The 24,415-nt window shown below is 45.6% G+C and overlaps 1 protein-coding gene across 1 annotated transcript in view; it reads left to right on the plus strand.

Moving 5' to 3' along the window:
• LOC149341249 (integrin alpha-PS1-like) overlaps positions 1-24,415 on the plus strand; it is a 104,187-nt gene that overhangs the window by 67,829 nt on the left and 11,943 nt on the right. Inside the window, exons 2-16 of the mRNA XM_089543228.1 lie at positions 6,765-6,895; positions 8,732-8,811; positions 10,628-10,810; positions 12,664-12,814; positions 14,422-14,629; positions 15,153-15,237; positions 15,403-15,508; positions 15,811-15,902; positions 16,784-16,932; positions 18,756-18,860; positions 20,147-20,393; positions 22,078-22,227; positions 22,987-23,066; positions 23,865-24,015; positions 24,321-24,398. Of these exons, the coding sequence (XP_089399354.1) occupies positions 6,765-6,895; positions 8,732-8,811; positions 10,628-10,810; positions 12,664-12,814; positions 14,422-14,629; positions 15,153-15,237; positions 15,403-15,508; positions 15,811-15,902; positions 16,784-16,932; positions 18,756-18,860; positions 20,147-20,393; positions 22,078-22,227; positions 22,987-23,066; positions 23,865-24,015; positions 24,321-24,398 (1,996 nt within the window). The remainder of the gene's footprint in view (positions 1-6,764; positions 6,896-8,731; positions 8,812-10,627; positions 10,811-12,663; positions 12,815-14,421; positions 14,630-15,152; positions 15,238-15,402; positions 15,509-15,810; positions 15,903-16,783; positions 16,933-18,755; positions 18,861-20,146; positions 20,394-22,077; positions 22,228-22,986; positions 23,067-23,864; positions 24,016-24,320; positions 24,399-24,415) is intronic.

The following is a 24,415-nucleotide window of genomic DNA, read 5'->3' on the forward strand; positions in this document are numbered from 1 at the left end:
CACAAGCGATTGCAGTTCTTCCGACTGAGTCTGCAAGCAACGCAGCAAGTTCGAGAATGCATGCAATGGCGCGCGGAAGCACTGTATGACGAGTCGGCGCGGATAGAACGCCTATTCGGTTGCCTTGCGGGACGGAGGTGTAAAAAGGGGGATGTGTTGCGTCTTCGAACGAAGAGGTCATAGTAGACAAGCCGTAAATGCTCTACGTGTTAGCACGAAGCATTTAAGGTGAACTGGTCCCCTGAGCGTGGAGGAATAGGTTTCAAATGAAGCCAACCAAAGGCAACCAAGTGGACTAGTTCTACAGCCACGAAGGTTTGAGATACGTCTGTGGCTTTCCTTCGCAGCCATATGGCTGCGTGTGCTTAATGGCTGCTAATAGTGGATGCTAATAGCAGATGCTAATAGCAGATGATAGTAGTAGATGCTAATAGTAGATGCCGATAGTAGATGCCAAGAGTGCATGCCAAGAGTGCATGCTAATAGCGGATACTAATATCGGATGCTAATAGTGGATGCTGATAGTAACTATTCACTTCTTTACTAAACTATCCAAGCGCAGCTATCCTCGTGGCTGTAAAGAAAGCTGCGATGAAACTACGCTGTGTGGGAACGACTACGTGGGCAAACGCTTGGGGCCACTCACGATACGAAGATACATTGTTGGGCGCCTGGCGAGATTTATTTTCGCCCATTGGCGTCGGCTCAACGTTCTAAAAAAAGTAAAGGGCGAGGGAGTGATGCAACTCCTCCGGATCAGAATGGGCGGCACTCGTTTAGCCACTCCGCTTCGATCGGCCATGATCCTCGGTTGGCCCCGCTCCACGGATGCGGCCGTTCTGGCAGACGACGCGACGCTGTCGTCCGCTCGGCGTCATTGTCACTATACTGCGGCAGTTTTGTTTTTTACCTTTTTTTTTTTGAGGTAGGCAGAGTTCTTTGATCATTGCATATACGACACCCTGATTTCATGCAGGGACAACTTGTGTGGTCAGTCCTCGCAGAGGCTTTCGCTGTCCAGTAAGCTTGGTTGTCTGGTACACCGGGGGAGCAACATTACGGTCACGTATTATTGGCAATTTATTTTTGCTGGTGCAGAGTGCTATTAGCACTCTGTGCAACTTCGCGCGTTTGTCCCCTCCTTGTGTGCAGCCCGTTTTGCCCCGTGAATGGAGACGAACCGGGCGAGGGAAAGCTCAGTTCGTTGCAGGTACGACAACGCACGTACAAGACCCGAACAGGAAGGTCAATGAAGAGCGATTGATTTGCTTCCCTTTAGCTCGCATTTTAAACCATTTTTCTTAAGCGCGCTGGCGCTGAATTTGCGTTTTCTGAGTTCAGCCAGCAGTTGGTACTTGAAAAAAAATGAAAGACCCGCGGAGTCGAACAACGAGAAGACGAATTCTTCGGCGATTCTTGGGCAACGCGTGCTTGCCGCGCGCAGCTATGAATATGCTGTTTTGGAATGCAGCTTGGAGCTTTTTGACGGGTAGCAGGAAGTTGGAATCGATGGACGTTTCCAAACCGATGGCAATGGGACCTCGCCTGCGTGTCTCTCTTGTGGTTGTTCTGTGCGCGAAAATTATATACATTCAAATAAACTGTTTGAATTTTTTTTCTTTTAAACTGCGACTTTGTTACGCAGTTTAATTTTAGTCCCTTCTCATGCCAGACGTTGCAAGGAAATTTCGGGCTTTGAAGCCAGTGAAGGTTCCTGATGTCGCGAGCGACTGGCTTTCCTTGTAGCGCCAACAGGAAAGGCGACGTATTTCGACGTGACGTGACGTGACGTGACGTGACGAGACGTGAGCCGAGACTTTGTCGGAGCATATTCCGAGTTCGCCGCAGACGCAGTGGGCCGGAGCACTGTGCTCGGACTCTCTCCGTGTGCGCGGGCTGGCCGTGTGTGCGGGAGAGGGACCGAGAGGGACGTCCGCCGCTTGACCTGGTCATCTCGCGGGGGGCCAGTGCGTGGAAAGAGCGTGTCTGCCCCGATTTAGCCAGCGCGGAATTCCGGCCCGAGCCGGGGCCGCCCCGCGTCCAAAATAAACGCCGTTGCTTGCGTGGATACCCCGCCTGTTTATCGCCGCTTCTATATAAGCCGCTGTGCGTGCGACAGCCGATCACTTCCATCCATAACCGCGCTCTCGCCCCCCTGCTTTCTGCCTCCTCTCACTCAGCTGCCCGCACCTACACAATCCGCCAGTGCGCGTTATACTGTATACAGGGCACGCGAATGTTTTTTTTTTTGTTTTTTTTAGTCCCCATATTCATCGAAGATCAGATGCCCGGTGTAGTGCCCGTGCCATATACACTTAACGGGCACCCGCCGAGTTCAGGGTTTCGCGGCGGTGAGCTCGATCCTGATACGTTTACGCGGCGACGCCGGGGTGAGACGTCCAGACGCTCGCCGTGTGCCTCCCCTCCTCCTCCTCCTCCTCCTCCTCCTCCGCAGGATGGAAATGTTAATAGCGCGACAGGGCTCCACCGTGCGGCTGCTCACCGAGTGTTCCGGTCGCACCCCGAGTGGCTCGGGAATTTTTGGGGAGAGCTGTTGATCCGCTGAGCATGATGAACAGTCGCGCGCTACGTGACTCGCAGCACGTCGCCTGTGAGTGTGCTTGTGGGAGCGAGAGTGTGTGTTGGTGAACAGGGCAGCGAGAACGGCGCGCATGCATCCCTCGCACAGTACTGCAGCGATGCTGGTCGCGAAATCTCGTCGAGCTGAGATGTGAACGAGTGCGGATGAAACCCGCTCCGCCCTGCGAGCAGCTTTTCCAGTCTGCTATTCAAGGGATAAAGTGTACTATAAAAATGGTCTATAGACTATAGCCTTCTTATAGACTCTATTCAATAGCCTTCCTATAGATATTTGTTCTTGTCTATTCATTGTCTATAGACTTTGTATTGACAAAAGTCTACTAAAAGTGTATGGCCATAAATCTATAGATTGTCTATAGGATTTGGACTGGCTGTTGACTGTTCTCTGGGATTTGTCTATAGTCAGACCATAAATCTATAGATTATCTATAGGATTTGGACTGGCTGTTGACTTTTCTTTAGGATTTGTCTATAGTCTATAGACTTTATTGATTGTCTATTGACATTGTATAGGCAAAAGTCTACTAATATGGCCATAAATCTGTAGATTGTCTATATTTGACTGTTCTCTAGGACTTGTCTATAAAATCTATAGGCTTTATTGACAGAAGTCTATGGACAGTCTATAGACTGTCTATAGACATTTTTTGTAAGGGTGGGGCCTAAAAGGGCCGGATTAGACTCGCAAAGGGAGAAACGAACAAATAAGCCGAAAGGCCAGAAGCGCTTCAGTTGTTTACATGTAACTATCAATTGTTCATGCAAAGCTGTCGCGTGACAACGTTTTGCGATACCGCTCACGCCTAAAAACCCCGAAGCCTGACGTATTTTTGAAGGCGAAGTGCATGCGTAAAATCGCGGAATAACTTGATCAGCGGCATAATGGCTACACTTTTACAGCGAAGCATTGAAATTTTTGTTTCTTCTTGAACGGAGTGTGTGCGCACAAAGGAGCCATCGGGTGTTGCCGGTCGACACCGTGAGTAAGCGCGGTGACTGCCGGCATTTCTGAGTGCGTTGCGCGGGTGTGAAACCGGCAGCTCTAGCTATGGCTGCGAGGGATGTTTTCCTGGATGGCCATACTGGGTCTTCTCGTCGGCTTCGGTGTGCGCCGCACCTCGTCGATGTGGGCGGAAGCTGGGCGGCAGACGGTTCTCCCGGCCGCGTGTTGTTCTGACGCAGCGCGGCGCGTCACAGCGGAAGGCTGAGTCGGCACTTTTGGTCCGAACAACGGCACAGCTCAGCGCTTCCTGTTCCTGCCCACCGCCGACCTCGCCGTATAGCGGTGCCTCTGCCAGAAGGAGAGCCATCGATTTACCAGGCTGCGAGAAGAAAAATGGCCATGGGCAGGGCATATAATTCGAGGTAACCGTAGTCCCTTAAGGCAACGGAGTGGATTCCATGAGAATGTAGGCGTAGCAGGGAGCGGCAGAGTGTGAGGTGGACGGATGGAAATTAGAAAGTTTTCGGTGGTAGCGTGGTCGCAGCCAGTGCAGGGCAGGGCTAGTTGTCCCGCAGTGAACGAAGTTAGGCTGATGATGTCTGTGACGTTGGCTAAGGATGCAGTGTGTGCAGAAGACGACCACTAGGCCTCGCGCAAGGCCTCGCAGCATTGTGCTTGCAAGAAAAGGTCTGCCCAGGACGCTGCCGCCATAGCAGACCGTTGACTAGAGGCGTTAAGCTTTCTGATAAAAAAAAAAAATCCGCCTACATGCGGCGGTTAAAGAGCTCACCAGTTGGTAGTTATAATGCAACCATGAACACGACTGAAAGGTCGTGGTGATAAACTCGAAAATGCCTCTTCGCTAAGAAAAAAAAAAAACGCTGTTCGTTTCGCGAGCCGTCTTATGTTTCGGAGCCTCTTGCGCGTCTGCGCCAGCGTGCAAGTGCGCTTAGAGCCATCGAGAGACGAATGACCATGTTGCTCTCTCTCTCTGTCCCACGGAGTTGGAAGACAGATTTGCTTAGCCACAAAATCACGTCAGTGCACGTTAAAAGAACTCCAGGTGGTCGCGAATTATTCTGAAGCTCTCCACTACGGCACCTCTTTCTCTCCTTCATCTCTTACCTCGCGGCACGGTGAGCCGGCCGCGGCGGCCACGTTTCGGTGGAGGCGAAACGCAAAAGGTGCCCGTGTGCTGTGCGACGTCAGTGTGCACGATAAAAATCCCCAGGTGGTCGCGAATTATCACGCAGCCTTCCACTACGGCTCCTGTTTCTCTTTCGTCTTTCACTCGCACCTTCAATCACGACGCGGTCCAAGTGTCCACCGAGAAATGAGACAGAAATGAGACAGTACTGCGCTTTTAATTTCCTCAAAAACCATTTTTCACAGCGCGGTTCGGTTGTCTACCGAGAACCGATACAGTTACCAGGCTTTTAATTTCCTTAATCAAATTTTTTTCCCCACACTTCTAAATTCTGCCACGGTTAGATGTGCAACGTTTGCGTCGCGTGCTACTTTTCAAGCGTGGCCAGCAGGAGTTGTTAGAAACACGGCTACCCGACTGTCGCAGGTGCCGAGCAACGTGCTGCCTTGATGACAGGAGGGTATGGAAGTTCACCAGAAAGGGAAAAAGTGACAGGGACAGATAGAGTGAAGGAAATATGGCACCTGGTCACAGCGGAGGTCTCACTTCATCCGAAGGAAATAAAAAAAAAGGAAGGGGGAGGGAGGGGGGGGGGGGGGAGGAGTGCAGCACGCGTGGAAAGTAGACGCGCGCAACGCCTACCGCGTTCCTTTCGGCGAGCATCTCCTTTCACTCCGGGACTGTGCGGAGAAGCGAACTTCGGCGGCGCATCGGAGTAGGCTGCTCGGCGTTCTCGGCGCGCGCCGCTAACTTGATCAGTGCGCGTCACTAACCTGATGAGCATGGGAAACAAAATATGCTATCTTCGTTTTTGCTCGCGAGCTGGCTTAGAGAGAGAGAAAAGAAGATTGTCGATTCGTGCAGTTTCGTAGTTGCGTGGATGGTCGATTTGCGATGGTCGATACGTAGGGGGGTCGCTGAATTCGTCGGACGCACCGCGAAAGTTAGTGCACTCGCCAGTGATGTGGGCGGAGAACGGTCTTTCGCGTGTTCCATGAATTGAACCTTGAAGAGCTGCTGCTTGGTGCATGCATTTTACGCGCACGTCTTTAACGTACGTTTGTCTGCGAAAGTCCCCTGCTATTGCAGACGTCTGCACTTGAGCCCAGTTATTGATTGCTGGCTTCAATTTCAGAGCAATGATGCTGCGTTTGTAAGATGCCTTTGTGTTTCTGTGCTCGCCTTTTGAGCGTGCGTTCAGCGTCTTCTAGTTACTACTGTACTCAAAGCAGCCATGGTTTTCAATGGGAAAGATTTTGAGTCCAACGTAAGTGCACTGAAAGTCAGTGTCTGTCAAATTTAGAGCTGCCTTTAATCGTTCCAACTGCGCTCTCATAAATATGATACTATACAATCGAGTTCATGTTGACTGTATATTTTCGAACATTCGTGAATTCTAAAGCTAGACACAAGCCGAGGGCTCATTTCAGTGCGCGCCCTCTTTCAAAGTGGCGGATGACTGGGTGCTTCGCAGTAGCGGTAGTGGTTTATTTAAAAATAATAATAAAAGGAAGGAAAATATTTTTGCTAGCCCCGGCCTCAGCCATCTTTACGGGAAGCACCTGAACTGGGGCAGCGGAAATAAATGGATAGCAGGCAGACTGGAGAAATGAAATGAAAGAGTTGAGGGGACAGGCAGAAAGGGTAGGGGAAGAGAGGTACAATGTACAAGTAATCTATTTACGCTATAACATGTCGGGCGCGTGTGATGTCCATAATCAAAGCGGCATAATTAAGAGCACGCGCGCATGACACAATGTACAATGCAGCTGGAATGGGGCGTCCGGCTGATAATCGACATGTTTAGGCCATACTAAGTAACCGCTTAGAAAAGTGTTAATATTAGAGTGCAGTGTGCCATGCAGGCCTTGTGAAACTCGGCTGGTGAAATTGAGTTTTTTCCACCTATCTTACATCTGCCCCATTCCAAGCATAATCAAGAGTTGCAGCAATAATCAACACCCGACCAGAGCTAGACCTCTTTATTTTATTTTATTCAGAATAGGACCTAGTAGTGTTGTGTGTTTCTTACTGGCTGGTGCTGATTTGTGTGACCTCCTTTTTTTTGTGCAGAGTGCTGGTTGGAGCACCCCGGGCTCAGACAAGGCAACCGGGCACAAACAGGTCCGGTGCTGTCTACAGGTGTCCAATCAGCACCCGATACAACGACTGCGATCAGCTTAATGTTGAGGCTGACAACTCTGGTGAGTGAATACAGATATAGTGTTCACACCTTGAGGGTACACTGAGTGCAGTGCAGTCTTAAAACAGAGCTGTGCCAATTAGGGATGAAGAAAGTTCTGTGTAAGGAATTCGTCTTCACTCTTACTATATGTTGTGGCAGTGATTTCAAAGCACACAAAAAATATGGTATCAGAGGACTGGACAGGGAGCGATGGAAAGCCGCAGGTGCACTATTAGGAGACAAAGAGCAGTTTGAATGAGAGAACAAAACAAGTTGATAATATTTTAGCACAAATTAACAGAAGGGAATGAGCATGTGCAGGACAAATAAAGCACAAAGCAAATAAATGGTGCTCTGCGAGAGTAACACTGTGAGCATCAAGAAAAGGGAAACAAAGTTGAGGCTGGCAGAAAATTGCGTGGAGTTAAAAAAATTTGCTGAGGTTTAGCTTTGGTTAAACCTGGTAGGTTGCGTAAGCATCCATAGCATTCCATTCGGGATCATCACCGGTTGTAGACGATTCGGTTTCGATAGAGGCTCGGTGCGTCCGTCTAGCAGCGTCTTGAGCGCGCCGCTTAGCAAGGCGCTGTTCGCGTTCTTCATCTGTCTTCGAAGCCCGTTGTCGTTTCCTGGCTTCGTCAAGCCGGCGTAGCCTCCCTTTCTGTTTATCAGGCGGCATAACGACGGAGCAGTTGTTGTTGTTGTTGTGGCTGGGAGAAGGATGAAAAGGAAATTGCACGGGCCTGCCTACTGGCTCGAGCCGAGCCACCACCGCTGCCGCGTGCAGATAGAGGAGAATTAAAAGGTCAGAAGAAAGAAAAGACGCGCGTCGCAGCAACAACCGCGTCCGCCTAAGCGGACGCTGCTGAAAAAACAGACAAGCGGCCGAAGCTGCGATCGGTCCACCGACGGAGCCGGCAGGATGGTGGTTGCGACTGAGAGAAGGATGAAAAGGAAAAGTGCTCGGGCCTGCCGACTGGCTCAAGCCGAGCCACCACCGCTGCCACGTGCAGATAATAGTGAGTTGAAAGATATGAGGAAAGAAGCGAGCGAACGCATTTTGTACCCCCCCCCCCCCCCCCCTCCGTTCTCCAGCTTCCTCTCCACACTCGTAGCTGGCGAGAGCGCGGCGAGGGCAGCGCCTCCACTCGGCAGCGGCCACGGAGATTGGCAGCGGCGCATCTACACCTGTAGTGCGCCGCGCCTCGCGCCGCCCTTCAAGGTCAAACGTGCCTCGCGGCCGCCCCGACGCGAAGGGCTGAAACCTGTCGTAATATTGCTTACGCAATAAAAGTGTTTGGTTTTTCTAGCATCCCCTCCCTACGCAGAGTAGCATGCCAGTGATATTGAAACGCCGGCTAAATTCTCTGTATTTCATTAAATAGTCTCTCTCTCTCTGGCATAGCGCGGCCACGCTGGCACAAGACGGGTCTAATTAGCAGTTGATGGAAGAGTCGTATTTCACCTGCAGTGGAACAAACTCTGCTGCTGATGATGATCAACACTGCTCTTGAATTGCTCGGTGTAGAAAGTTGGTTAGAACTCTGAATTGCTTACAATTTTTCCCAGGCCACTTTTGATGTGTTTTGAAATTTTGCACAACCTCTAGTGTGCACAGTACTGGTTTGTACTAGTGGCATAGTGCTCATATCTGATTAAGGAGGCCATTGCCAGTCCGAAAAGACTAGAAGACAGATACAGACATGCTCAAGGTTCAAGAGCAGTTTGTTGCTCATTAGAGGTGTCTCCTTTACGTCGAGCTTTGACCCATCCAGGAGCTTTTACACTAAGGAGCCAAAATATAAAATATGCAATCGTTTAGCACATAGGTCATGCCTCCTTTTTTTCATTTCAGCACCTGACAAAGAAGTACTCAAGGATGATCAGTGGCTAGGTGTCACTGTGCAGAGCCAGGGCCCTGGAGGCTTTGTCTTGGTGGGTCTCCAGATACTTGTACATTATGGTGTTATTGCCAATTCTCAACTCACACACACTGTGCTTGGTGACACGCTAGACCTGTTTCAACTTCAGAGCCTTTTCTTGATGAAAAATTAACACCTCACCTTACCTTATTCTGCACTTATGCTGCGATTTTGATTATGTTCTCTTCAACTGGTATAAGGTAACTGAATAAAATAAACCAGCCAAAAAGACGCACACAGGAAAACTGAAAAGAAGATAGGAATACAATGTACCAGTTTTCTCAATACCGTGCACCAACTAGCCCAACAACGTGTGTTACTGAATGATACATATGCGCTGTGTAATAAAAAGTGCTATTTTGGTTATTTTTCCAATAAAATTCTCGGCTGATAAGAATTCAAGGCCCTGCCCGCAGATCTTTTCGCAGCAGATGTGTGCATAAATTAAAAGCAACTGTAGTTGGATGCAACTCAGGAATGAAGTGGCAAAGATACCCCTCATAAGAGGCCCTCCAGCCATTGTCTTCGAGCATTTGTCATGACATCATAGCTAATTTCCTACTGTGATATCACAGTTGGTTGGCAGATGCCTCTTATTAAATGGGATTAGCTGCAGCCATAGAGTTTCTTACTATTGCCTAGAGGGAAAGTTGGCGGCGCTGCACTTCAGCCACCATGGGCACCCAAAGCATCATGGGGCGGTGAGCTACTTGTTGCGGCACAGTCGTAGTTTTTTGGGAACACGGAGTGGCACTACTGAGACGTTTCATTCCGAAAACACTGTTCGTGTGTGCGCAGACGACTTTCCCGCGAACGCAGTGTGCAAAAGTCATAGTAGTGAAAACACGACGACACACGAAGCCAATAAAAGGTTTTACTCTTCCGAAATGCCATTAAAAAACCTCTTAAAGTATCTAAGCAACAACATCTTTTTTGAAAACATATTTACTTTTAAAAGTGCGCCTGTTAAGTACGAAATATTAGTTTTTATAGTGTTCATTACTAGGCCAATAGTAGAGCGAGTCGTCTCTTATTTTGGGCAAACTTTGCACTTAAATGCTTTTCTGCTCGTTTGTTGCAATCATTAGACAAGATTTTCAATGTTAGGACGTTTCTAGTTATCGAACAGCTTTATTTTTTTATTATATTTTGGCCAAAAGTTGCAGTTCCGCAACAAGTAGCTCACCGCCCCATGATGCGTTGGGTGCCCATGGTGGCTGAAGTGGTCTCGAGGGGTCACCATGCAAACTCCCATAGACGGGCTGCCAGCTTTCCCTCTAGGTAATAGTAAGAAACTCTATGGCTGCAGCGCCATGACAATCCGTCAACCCTATTGGCTGGAGGGTCTCCTTTGAGGAATAATTTCCACTGCATTCTTGAGTTGTACCCGACTATAATGATAACTAGCTTCCAAAAGTGATAAACTCCGAAGAAATACAGGCTTCTAGAAGTGTGAGACCAGTTCTTGTCTGTCATCATCAGTTTTAAGATATATTGCGAGGTGTTGCTACATGCCACCTATATTTGTTTGCTTAATCAAGGGAATAAGATCTCTCTTATGTGTTTTGAGCACGTATACTCATATTTTAATGCTGTAGCTTCATGAACATACTTTGCAAAAACACTTTTCATTCCATTTACATTGCATTGTTTTTGATCCATGGTTCCAACAACCTTGTTTCAATTAAATTTTGAATCCATGCACTTGTGCTGCCATCTTGTGAAAATTTTTGATGCTGTAAATTAACCTTGGCCTCGCATGACTGCAGTGTGCTCATTTGTCTTGTTATTTTTGTTCCTTATTTTTGTGTCCTTTTACTCATGTGCAGACATGCGCACATAGGTATGTTAACAAGGGTCCCACCTACCGCTGGGGCCAAGGCATCTGCTATTCTCTGAGCCAGTTCCTAGACCTGCAGCAAGCCTGGGAGCCTTGTGAAAACAGGCCTGTCCAGAAGGCGCATGAGCAGTTTGGGTTTTGCCAGGCGGGAACCAGCGGTGTTATCTCAGAGGTGCAGTTGTCTTTCTCCCTCTTATTTGAGAGAATTTTCTGCTAATCCTGTTCATCACTTTCCACCCACTGTAGTGACATTGGCTTTGGCCAACAGTTGTAGAGTCCAAGGTCATGGGACTGAACCCTGCTATGGTGGAGGCTGCATCGATGGGGGAGAATGCAAAACATGATTGTATGCTGTGCAGTGCCAGTGCGCATTGAAGGGACACTGAGTACAGTGCCATTCAACTGTTGTTCTAGGCATAAATCGTTGGCTCTCTCTGGTTATGCTGATGTTTGTCCAGAAACAGAAGATGCATTTTTGGCTGGAAAAAAATTTGCAGCAAAAAAAGAACTTTGCAGTCACTATTTGGAATTAAATGATGATGTAGCCTGGCCTCTCGGATCCATGCGCTAAAAACTGCCTTGATAACATTGCATTTGCTTGCAAAAATGGCCGTTAAAGAAACCCAGGCAGTCAAAATCAACCCAGAGCCCTCCACTATTGCATCTCTCATAGGCCACATGCAGCATTGGGATGTTAACCCCAATGCTGCAGGCATCAGGCCTACCACAACGAGAAGAAACTTTGCTGTGTCGCCTCTGGCTTGGTGTAGCTTTCACCAACCACTACTCATTCTTAATCGGTATGGCTAATAGTCGTGCATGTTCCATCTGCGGGCATGACGAGACCATAACCCACATTCTTTGTGACTGCCCTGCCTACACCACCGAAAGGCAGTCTCTCAGCCGTGCGCTGGAGTGCCTAGGCCCACGCCCACTCACGGAAATGAAGATTCTCGGCCACTGGCCGCGGCGGTCGTCAGCAGAGAAGGCCTGCAAGGCATTGCTTCGCTTCTTGAGAACTTCTGGCCTGCACGATAGGCTGTGACTTTAACGAACAGTGATGTTTTAGAGTGACTTCAATTTTCTGTTGCTCTCCTTTCTCTTTCTTTTTTTTTGTATCCCCTCACTCCTTTCCCCCCGTGTAGGGTAGCAAACCGATTATTCTTTCGGTTAACCTCCCTGCCTTTCCTCTTCTACATCCTCCTCCTCCTTAACCCCCGCATACGTGCACACATACTCATCTTTTTCCTACCTGTTGCCAAAGACTGAGCATTTGCTCACTTCATCTGTGATGGCAGTGAGCATGTGTGCTCCACTGTCAGAAGCAGACCTACATTCCTGTGCCACCTGATATGCTGTTTTTTCTTTAATTTTTTTTTCTGAAAGGCATGGTGTTAAATCATATGCATTTTTTTTTTTTTTTTTACTCTGAATGAGTGCACAGCTAAGCAGCTCGTTTTTATTTTGCATGCCATGCCTGTAATGCAGTGCTGGAATGATCTTGTGTGAGGAAACAAAATTTTCTGACAATGTGCAGTCATGGATGATCACCACAGCAGATATACTTTCAGCACATGATGAAAGCAAAGTGCCCAAGTTTGTTTTGAGTGTGTCCATATTCATCGCAGTTATTGAAAAATAATCCGTAAGAACCAGTGCTTCCTTCTCTTCCTATATCAAGTAAAACAGCCAGCAGATGCAAAGGTCATGCAGTTAAAGAGATAAGGTATAATGAGGACCCCTCATTATTTTTACTTAAGCTCAGTGGCAGTTATTGAAGATTTGTACTTTGATAATACAATGTTGCTCTTGATGTGTGCCATAATGTTTTCCTTTTTCAGTTACCACCAAGTGGCCCATTGCTTGCATTATTTTGCTGAAGGTCCTGTTAATTTAAAATAGGAAGGTGCTACTTCTTTCAATATTTTGCCTAAGAAGGCTGTGGTTACCACATGTCCACTATTGCTCCTAAATATCTGGTCTATAGAATGAGATCTGCAAAGCTCTGTTGGTTTTGCTGTACAGGAGTCAACATTAGTGCTGGGCGCCCCAGGCCCCTACACGTGGAAAGGAACCGTATTTACCATTGGGGTGACGCGAACTCTGCGTGGCTGGACCTGGTCTGTCAGCCCCTTTCTGGATGAAGAGGCACCCGTTGAAAAGTACAGCTACCTTGGTAAATGCACCATCCTGCATTCAAGCTGTACAACACTTCAAACAGACACCATGTGATGCAGTTTTTCTACCCTAACTAGTGAATTACTGCGGAAGTGCTAAGCAGTTATGCACTAGTCATGAGGTCAGATGATGGAGAATTGTCATTAGAGGAAACAAATTTCTGTGATGTGGAAGGATTTTGTAAATGGGTTCCTTGAGAGCCAACTCCAGTGCCATTTGCGATCACTCTCACCAGTCCCAGTCAGCTGCATGATAGGCCGCAGCCTGTTAATTCTAAACCAGAAACCTATTTTACTGTACTCTGTCCTGAACGGCTTTCAGGATATCAATTGACAACAATTTTTAGAGCTCTTTTGCTAGTAAAACAATAGATGTTACACCACTGTTTTCAGATAGGTAACATTCAGCAGTTGAATAATCACTGAAGCTAAAAATTCATTGGTTGCAGCTTGTTTGCTGCATTTACAGGAAGAAATCAGATGGCATTTTTTTATGCTGGTGATACGGTTGCAGGATTGACAAGGCATTCATCCAGCCGAAAATTCATGAACCTATAAACTGTCAAAGGAGTAGAGACACAAAATTTTTGGATGCACATTTTTTGCTTTGGAGTGATGCGCTGTACAATAGTATGCATGATTCACAGAGTGGAATACACCTACGGTGGCTGAATAACTTATAGTTGAATTTTTTCCTCGTTTTGTTTCAGTTCCGGTTTCAAAAGCAAAGCAGCGGCTGTGACATACAAGATGCATTCAGGTTATGTAAGCTGTCCAAAAACTACGGTAGAATTGCTGCTTGTTCATTTTTTTGTCATTCCAACTCTTGAGCAAGCTTGCGTAAGAGTTGATGTGAAATAAAATGAAGAAGGCTGCGATCGTACTGCAGTTTAATATGCCTCACATGACCTAAATGTGTCTTCTGCATCACAGCCGCTGTTTGACTGTTGAAGCCGAAACAGCATGAGAGAAAAAAAACAATTACAAATTATTCACTGCTTGGTGGCGCAATCCGTGCATCATTCTAAAGAGAGAAAACGCAACTAAAATTTGGTGTCTCTACTACTTGAAGTCTAATAAGCTTGCCACCCTTGGCACAAAGAAATGCCACCAAGATTTCTAATGTCAGCCATACCTTCTGAGTACTCTTGTACCTGTTAGAAAGTTACTTTGTATAATATAGTCACCAAGGCGTCCTGGTTTAACCTTGTCAGGCGGTAGCTTGGCTGTAAAAAACACTAAATGATGTCATTGATTTCTTTTACCCTGTGCTGCGCTTCTCTCCTGTAGGTTGCAGGTCTTGTTCGGCAGCTTGCAAAAAGTACAGTTCTTTAGTCATGGTAAATCAAAACCTTCCAGAACGCTACTTGCAAAGGGTTGTTCTTGGTAGACCATAGCAGCAGTGCTATTGGCCGCTACACTTCATATTGTGTGTGCATATCAGAAAGATTGAAGCAGAAGGAAAAGGGGGTGGTGTTGTAGCAGACAGGGAACAAGAGAGACAAACTCTCTTTGTGGGTTGCTTTGCAAATTCTAACTGTTCCCAAGCCAGTACTTCAGTTGGAAAATGGTAAACCCATCTGACCAATGAACTTGTCTTTTGCAGGTATGTCAGTGACATCAGGTCGCTTCTTTAACAACCATGTGCAATATGTGGCCGGAGCACCCAGGTCAAATGGAACAGGCAAGGTGGTGTTCTTTGACAAAGGAGGGGAATCATCATCAAATTTACGCACTCTCCTTATCCTGGATGGGGAGCAGTTTGCTTCATCTTTTGGCTACTCGCTGACATCTCTTGATCTCAACAAGGATGGGTGCGTTGAAAGTGATGTTTTTTTTACAGAACTGCCCTTTTTTTTTCCCACACAACTGTTGCTATGAGCTCAGACTGCATGCGATGTTAACCATTGTCATGAGTAATTAATTTGGCCATTGGGAACGTGATATAGTAACATAAACAATACTGAAACAGAAGGCGACATGAGCAGAAAATGAGCTAGAAAAGAACTGTACTGCCCACGCACGCAGGTGCGTGCGTGCATGCTTTCATCTGTGTGCATGCGTCTGTGTGTACGTGCATGTGTCACAGTGGGTTTTATTGCTGAGCATGTTACTTTCTTTGCTTGATGTGGGGCATTCTGGATGTGTCTTATGCCTTAGAAGCACAAGCCAATTTCATCCAACCATGTAATGAAATTTCAACACTTACACATATGTTTTTTCTTTCAAACGGTGCATATTTCGTGCCGGGTTCTGCATTGTTCTGAAATCGGCATTTACTTCAGATTTTTGTCTGAAATTATTTCTTTGTTTTTTTTTGCATTTTTTGCTTTACAGGCTAACTGATCTTGTGGTGGGTGCTCCCTTCTATCATGGCAAGGGTGAAGGGGGTGCCATCTACATCTACCTCAACTCCAAGAAGGTAGCTACCTCCATCTTGATGCTTCTTGTGTCTCATTACAAAGTCATATTGAAATTACACATTATCCAAGCATAGTGAGCACTGGCCTAATTGAACTGGCCATCACTAAACATCTGATGTTCCACCGCTGATTCATCTTCGTCCTTTCCTTGTGTCTTCTCTCAGGGCATATCCAGGCAAACAGTTCCCACCAAGATTGTTGGGAAAGATGAGTCCAGGTTTGGATTTGCTTTATCCTCAGCTGGTGATCTCAACCGTGATGGATATGCAGGTGAATTGGCTTCTTTAGTTATGAACATAATAGGTGAAAGTTAAAGAAGCATCTCTATAGATAAGATGAGAACAGAGCAGAGACAGACTAGTATAAGCAGGTAGCCACAGCATACTCCTTCTTTTGTTTGTCTCTGCCTGCACTGTTTTGTTAATGTTTCAGAAAACATCCTGGTAAGCACATGTTTAATACTCTAATTGGATTCCACTGCCTCGCGCCTGTCGGATCACTTATATTGCTGATGTTACAAAGCTTCAAAATTGTGCCTCGTATCACACTGTGTTCCTGCCACTTATTTCCAGACCTTGCTGTGGGTGCTCCCTATGAAAGTGGGGGTGGTGCCATCTACATATATTTGGGATCAGCTGATGGCATTGTCAAGGAACCTTCTCAGGTACACCACTGGCCTGCACAAAATCTTTTGTGTTGTTTCTCTCAGTGGGGCATGTTGTGTGATAGTTGTGTCCAAGAGCATACAACATCTAAGCCTTGTGTGGTCACTCTTCTACACAGTTGTGACAGTATCTTTCAACAGAAGACTTTCAGTTTCCTCTCCCACATGAAATAAATCGCTTTTGCAGCTGCTAAGTGCAGACTTGCTACTAGCCTGTAAATATATTACGTCTGACTAAATAAATTTCACCCTTGTCTGGACATTAGTGTAAGGTGTGCATTATGGCAAGAAGCCAGGAGGGTGTGATGCAGTGTCTTAGGTTTGACCTACTGTTTAATAGCAGTTATTCTTCGGTACTTTTGCCAAATTGCAGCAAAACAGCCTATACTATATTGCACTAGGTATGTTAAAATCTGTTTGCCCTGTGGTATGTTGGCTATGCTGTGCTGTCAGATCTTGTGTGTGTGTGTGTGCTTGGATATGTTTGCATGTGTGTGTGGGCTTAAATGCCGCATCTTTCTTAGCAAGTTGGTATTATGATGAATGTGTGAGACATGTTTTTGTCGCAAGCTGTTCACTCATTCTGATGGCTCGGTCGCTAAGCTGTCCTACTACTGAACATGATTTCAGGTTCAGCCTGAGCTGTAGTAGAGCTAATAATGTCATTACTTGCTTCGATGTTCGCCCCCCCCTTATGTAATACCCCGCCAGGGGTCTTTAAGGGCCAATAAATGATGATGATGATGATGAGCCTCATTTAAACAGAGGTGGAGCATGAAATTGCTTGTGTGCTTAAATTTTGACTCAGGCTAAGGAATCCCAGTTGGCCATGATTAACCTAAAGAGCTCGCTGAAGATTTCCATTTATTGTTATTCTGCAGGTCATTCATCCACAAAATCTTCCCGATGAAATAAAGGACAGGGTGACTACTCTGGGCTACTCCTTGTACGGAGGTATGGACTTGGATGCCAATGGCTATCCTGATCTGGCTTCTGGCAACTATGAGTCAGACAGTATGATCGTGTTCAGGTGAGCATAAACAACACTCACAGGCATCATTTATCATAAAATTGATGTCTTTTGTAGAGCAGCACATGCTCTTCAGCACTGATCTGCTTATGTGTACAGTACTGTTTGCATTCATAATTTTGATCATATCACGGAATGACACAGACATTATAAGGGAAAGCACCTCAGCACTGATTAGTTAACGATCAAACACTGTTCAACCTGTGTAAAAAGAGCTTTGTTCTTGGCTAAGACTTCACAGTCCTTATTATTTGCTTATGTGGCTATTAATTTCCTGCTATTCGCTCGTGAAATTTTTTCTCTGAAACTTTCAGTCTTCAGTTCTAGAATGCCCTTAACATACAGCAATGGTGCTTTATTTGAATGAGAGTGTTTCTGCTACATTTCCACTAAAATCTTATGAGAAATGATACCTTAGTCCCAAATAAAGTTGCATTTAAAAATATATAGCTGTGGAATTCAGAATTAGTTTCAGAAGCATTTCCTGATTTACCTTGTTATGCCGCAAACACGTGTCGCACTTGCATGATCGTTCACAAGAAGTGGTTTTAGTAGGTGTTGTCCCTACCAGTGTAAAGTTAACTCCGGGAATAGAAATGTTTTCCAGTTAATTCACATCATGCATCTGCAGACCTCTAAGTACAGAAACCAAAGTGCAGCAACAGTATTATTGATATATAGTAACCTGCAGCTCTGATACTCAACAATATTGCGCTGGTCAGTGCAATATCATTAAGTATCGTGCACAGTTGCTCAAGTCCAAAATTAGCCGCCGCGGTGGCTCAGTGGTTATGGTGCTCGGCTGCTGACCCGAAAGACGCGGGTTCGATCACGGCCGCGGCGGCTGAATTTCTTTGGAGGAGAAATTCGAGGCCTGTGTACTGTGCGATGTCAGTGCACGTTAAAGAACCCCAGGTGGTCGAAATTTCCGGAGCCCTCCACTACGGTGTCTCTCATAGCCTTAGTCGCTTTGGGACGTTAAACCCCATAAACCAACCAACCAACCAACCATCAAGTCCAAATTGCAATATTGGAGTTAGAAATTTTAATGTTCTGTCAGTAATTGTTGCTCACTACATGTCTGCAGAGGTAGATTTGAAGGTGCTCTAAATACAGATGGTCAAGCATGCGAACAACTGCAGCAGTGGCACAGTGGTTTGGGCACCCACCTCTTAAGCACGGGGTGCGGGATTTGATCCCGAGTGCCGCTGGGTGCCCATTGATGACACAGTGGGTACAAGCTTTGCCCCAGCCTGGTGCTTGGCTTCTTTTAGGTTGAAATGCTTGGGAAATGGGTCTTTTGCCCTGCGTTGAGTAGACAGAAAACACCTTGAGCCGTGGTAGTCTTTGGCCACAGATGCTCTTGCACCATAAAAATTCATCATCATCAAGCATGTGAATAACAATATCACGAAAAATGAGTGTTTACATCTTAGACACATTTTTATTATCTTTTCCCTCTTTGTTTGCGACATTTGCTTTTGAGCCTGCAAACAGAGGATCCTGCATTAATCAGTCAAGCAATCTACTGGATGGTTCTCTCAGTCAGGCATAAAACATTTTCTCTTCAGTGCAGTAACATTCTTCCAGATCATTGCAGTGATGCCCGATGAATATATTTGTTTCCTTTGAATATATAAATTGAAAAACCAAACTGGGGCAGAGTAGGCTGAAGTCTTTTATTAAGAAGAGAAATATTGCTTACACAGAACCACTTGAATTGATTTTTTGACATATTTCAGTTTTTGTACAAACTTCCTTTCAGTGTTTATGGGGAATTTTGTTCAAAGAGCTGTTTGTTATTCTTTCTTCTTTTCATGCAGGTCCCGTCCTATAATTGACATTGTCACCGGGGTCAAAGGAAAGCTTGAAAACATTGACCCCACAGTCTCCGGGTGCCCAGATGACCAGAGAAGCCCTTATGTCTGGTCAGTACGTATTTCCTTGGCACAGTTGAGCGGCCTCCTGCTTTGCGCTCATATTGTGTGTTCAATTCATACTATCAAGAACACTACAAATTACATTAGATTCAATATGATGGTGGTGATTTATATATCAAAACAAAAGAAAAATGGTTAACTTTTGAAAACGCTGAGAAGCAATAGGTGTTGGTGAAGCGGTCTTCATAAAAACATAGAATCAATTCAAAGGATTTTATATAGAATCAGTTCTAAGAAGGATCTTTTGCTTATGATTATAGCCTTGTGAAAAGTGCTATAGGCATTTACAGCAGTATTTTTGTACAAAGTATTGCCTCAGTTTTATCGTTAACATATTGCAGCCTAAAAAAAATAAAAGCTTTCAGCAGCTTTTTATGCGAAGCATATTACTAGAGCTACACTAAAGCCCGTCGAGCGCGGCGGTGGAGCTACCATTGACCTTTAGCGTGACCACGTGACACCACGTGACAACATGACGTCGCAGCAGAGGAGAGATGGGCTGCCGGCTCACGCGGTCGGCCGCGGCGGTGGAGACTCCACATCAGAGGCGCTGCAGCTGACCACGTGACGCTACAGCAGCGGTATAAAGCTGAGCTTGCCTCACTCTCCGGGCACTTACGAGGCGGCCAGGTGTTGGGATGCCGCCTAGAAGCAGGGCTGATTTGAACGAGAAGCGAAAGCTTCAGCGTGCCACAGAGACCGATGAAGAGCGGGATGAACGTCTGGCTAAGCGGCGTGCTCAATATGCGGCTCGGCGACAACGTTCTACAACAACTGAAGAACAAAGCGAGGAACTTTACCAAGCCTAGCCATCAATATGCTTCGCATCTGACTAGGCTTAACCTTAGCTAAGCCTCAGCCATTTTTTTATTATTGCTAGACACTGCTTGTGTTGAGGTTAGAAATGTAGGCGTTGCATTGGATGTTGTCAGCTAACACCCTATGTAATGGTGAGTGTGTAGGACACAACATTGCATAAAGGTCAATATTGCTTAAACATGAGATTTTCCTGCCTGAATTTGATGCTTGTTGCAAATATAGGAGTTGTGCTGCAAATGATCTCTAAAATGTTTGTCATATGACAAATGCATTCCCTAAGTAATGCATAATGTTGCCAGTTAGTATCACTGAGCTTTCCTCCTCCTCTTTAGTTCGTTTTGGACGCCACGCCAGTGGCATGCAGGAAGAACTGTTTGTGCTGAAGCATCTTAGGTTAGCCCTGCAGAAGCTGGGCCCCTGACTGATGCACTGTTTTTATGATTTTCTACCTGCAGTTTCTCCTTTGAGGCTTGCTTCCAGTTTCTGCACAACAACATGCAAATGCTGCGCAATGCCACCGAAGCTGCTCTGCTGCTCAATTACCGCATCGAGGCTGAGACCTTTACGGGCAAGAAGTATTACCGCGTGCGCTTCAATGCCTCTGCTGACTCAGAAACCCCCAACATTGTGGAGCGTGAGCTGGAAGTTCAGCTGTATGCCACAGGCAGGGAGCACTGCTCCAAGGAGCTGGTCTACCTCAAGGTAACTATACCAACTGCACTCATCATGCCAGCCTTTCCTGTGGAGGGAAGAGACCAGAACTGTTGGAGTGTTTTTGTTTTTTTTTTTTATTTGATACCTCAAAGGCCCCTGGTATGGGGCATTACATGAGGGATGGGCATGACAGTTAAACAATAATGGTCTTGATGGCGTTCTTAAAATGGATGGCGTTGATGTGATGCACGGTGTCCTGTGGTAGATCATTCCAGTCCCGGGATGACGTGATGAAAAAAGATCGAGAATGAGCTGTGGTTATAGCTGTCATCGTCAATGTCAAGCTAAGTCAAATCTTCCCGCATCAAGATGGCTTCAAGTTGGCATCAGTGCAGCTCTTATGTTTTTTAGCTTGAAATTTGATCATCTACATTGGCTGCATGGCCATCTAAGAGAATAGTATGATAATCTGGCTTGCAAAGCACCTGCATTGCTTGTAATTTAGGATTTGTAGAGCTGCATATAGCAGCGGTGCACAGAAGCAGTCACAGTGGGGTGTGGGTTGTTGCATGTTCCTTGATGTAAACTGGGTTGTGGCAACACTGACCAATTATGCTGTTGTGGTAGCGTCTGCAGTGGTGTTACTCTAGTTTCTGTAGAGGGTGCATAAGCCACATAGAGAGAACTAGCCTTGATGCCTTTGATTTACCGCCTGTGTGATAAGATGTAAAGGCACTTTTTTCTTTTTCTTTGCAACAACAACAAATTAGAAACAGCAAATTGGTGCTAGGCTTGTAGAACATACATTGGATTTTGTTAATGAACAAAGAATTAAACTTATTAAGCAAACTGCAAAGTTACTATCACTTAAGCGTGCTAATCAAGCTTTGTAGTCGTATTCTATATCCAAAATTCCAAGGGAAAAAGGGGGGGGGGGGGGGGGGATGCCCACCCCCGGCCCCTCTTCCGAATGCGCAAGGGGGGAGAATTACAGTTTATTTGTGAATCACAGTACAAGCAGCAAAACGTTGAGCCGGGTAAGTTAGTAAAGATTTGTACTGGTAAAAGAACAAAACAAGACCCAGTACTTATTTACTGAATTGTATAACCAGGAACATGACGCTTGTATATTGAATTTTTGTTTTTGTTCACTTTCTGTAATTTGTAACCACTCCCCTCTGAAATGCCTTTGGCCCTAAGGGTATCAATAATAAATATAAATAAATAAATAAACAAGCACCGTCCTCAATGAAGCACTTATCCTGTGTCTTTTTCTTCTAGTCCATCGGTTTTTTTTTTTCTGTTTTACCAGTATGAACAACATAAGTACTTGTAGTTACGATGCTCTTTACTTGCTGCAGGCTTTAAATTTTTTTTTTCTTTCTAAAAACACCATGGTGTGCCAAACCAGAGTTCTTTTTTGATATAACTGAACCTTGCCTTTGAAATTGCACTTGAATGAATCTGGTTTATGTCTTTTTGAAAACAACGATTAGTTTGAATGCTATATGAGTACTTTCATATTTTACATGTTTTCACACTTATTTTTGGAACAAGCTCTGGGTGTTGTTTGCGCCCTGCATTCATATAGTAAACTGACAGTGATGGCACAAGCTGCTGATAGCTTCGTGGCAGTAGTCATAATAAAATTTCTACACTGAAGTAAGGCTTGCACATCACTTACTGATATGCAGCACACAACATGCATCTAACATATGAATCTGGCTTTCAGGACAAGACGGATATCCAGAGTGCAATCAAAATGAAGCTGAGCTATTCACTTGTCCAGAGGGTGCCCCGTCACCCAAAAGAAGGCGCCTCCTTGCCCAGCATTGATCGTTTTCCCATACTCAACCAGAAAGAAGCCTCCAGGGTCTTTGAGGTGAGGATGCGAGGCATGTGTAGCAGTCCCGTGCATTGAAGGGCTTCGTTTAAGGTACAGCTGCCATATTAATGTTGGGAAGCTCACTCATTTATTGGCTGAACAATGCATGGCTAACAGTTGTAAATTCAGCTGCTTGGACTTTCTTTGTAAGCCATTCTTTCGATGTACAAGACTGCTACACTAATTTTTGTCTCAAACCACCTAACTTTCACCACTTAAGTCACAACAAAGTGGCCTGTTTAACTGTTTAGTTTATTTGTTACCTGGTGACAAGGTATGAAAACTGTTAATTATGCATATGTTATTTGCATGTAATCTTTGTATTTTTTTTTGTAATTATAGCAAGCTATTTATTACGAGAAAATGTGAGCAGTTGCACTGCAGCTTCAATGGGCTTTGTTCAAGCACTGCTAACTCATAATTTTCTCATATGGAAAGCATATTTTAAAAAATCTGCTTTCTCATGTTTGGGTTTGATATTGTAGAAGCCAACTCAGAACATGGAGTGGTGAAGTATGAGAAATGAAGTGTTTCTTAATGCAAAGAGCTAATGGGTGTTCATTTGAAAGAACAGGCTCATGAAGTCAAGATTGAATGTTTTAATGCAAGTTTCTCGAGTCTCTCACTACAGCATTTCTGTGCTGAGCATAGGTTTAAATTTTCGTTAAGTGTGTTTTGGTGAATATACATTACCAAAATCTGTGGTTAATCTTGATCAGATGCAGTTACTAAGTCAGGCACTTGCTTTATTTTTAGGCACGCTTCCTCAAGAACTGTGGCAGCAATGACATCTGCGAAAGTGACCTCCATGTTCAGGCTACACTGCACCTGCCCATGTAAGTTTATTGGTACAGAAGCAGAGTGGGGAAATACACAATCCACTATGTGCTAGCACTGTTAGCGCTCTCTCTTTGTGATAAGCATAAGAAATACGTCAGTGCTAAAAGATGGTTTACTAATCAGTGTAGATTCACTCTGGATGGGACAGTCTGTGTTTGTTCTTTCTTCTTTCCTCCTGCCCAGTCTTAATTGGAAGAAGACTTTAATGTGAGGCACAGAGCTGCCTTCTTGATCATATTATGTTTACCACATACAAATCTCAGACTTAACAGATACTGAAGAGGCACGGAGGTACAGTCATTTTGTATAGGCAGACATGCAACTTGAACAAGCAGGCTGTCTTAGGTTGTTTACTCTGAGTAGAACTTTGGCTGCATATGCATTGGAGACCCTTTCGGTCTGGTTTCTCTGCAGCATTTGTTCAAGCTTGGGCTTATTTATGGCATTTCCCAAGCACCTTCAGGTGATTATGAGGTCAGCAAATTTACAGAAATGGGCTGCCTGCAGGATGTAGAGGACCACAAGGCTCCCCTCCATAACCTGCAGCTGGCCACCTCTCGTCACACATCTGGCAGCAGCTGTCTTGCAGTGGTCGCAACCATGCTGGTGGGGTTGTCACTGTTGCTGATGGTGGCAGTGAGATGAAAATGCACTTCGAGTTAGAATTGTTGATTCAAAACACTTCCACTGAAGCGTTCAGCCAAAGTTTGTCTCTCTGTGCAAATTTTACCTGCAAAGAGAGGTGCGCCGCACAACTGGTCTGAAATGCAGTTGACAATCTGAATGCCTTCCAGGGAGGAGGGTGCTCCTGTGCTGTACCTTGGTGAGGAGCACGTGAATATGTCAGTAGAGGTGCACAACCGGGGAGAGCCAGCGTATGATGCTGCTGTGTACATCTTCCACTCACCTGCACTGAGCTATGTTGGCCGCACACTCCAGTCTAAGGTGAGTTTGCAACTCCCACAGATGCCCCATCGGCTGTGGTAGCTCGGTAAAGAGTTGTCTAAGCAGGAGCTATAGAGGGACACTGTGAGAGCACCTGTGTTGTTGCTCTTTTCTCTTGTTCACAACCGTTCAGAAACGCATGTCAATTATAATCTCTTGAGTGGATTTCACTGCACTCTGGTACTTTACATGAGACCTTCTGTGACCAAGGCACGGAAGTGTTAAAAATGGAAATATCTTATAAGCCCAGTGACTCGTTAGCATCAGCTAATGGCGCACAAATGGATGCTTTGTATCTTTTTCAGGACCTGAATGTGGTCGACTGTGTTCCTCATTCGACATATGTGAAGTGTGAACTCGGCAACCCTTTAAATCAAGGCATGGTGAGTCAGTTCAGTAC

The sequence above is a fragment of the Amblyomma mixtum genome, chromosome 5 (assembly GCF_055824585.1).
Source record: "Amblyomma mixtum isolate Tamu chromosome 5, ASM5582458v1, whole genome shotgun sequence".
NCBI lineage: Eukaryota > Metazoa > Arthropoda > Arachnida > Ixodida > Ixodidae > Amblyomma > Amblyomma mixtum.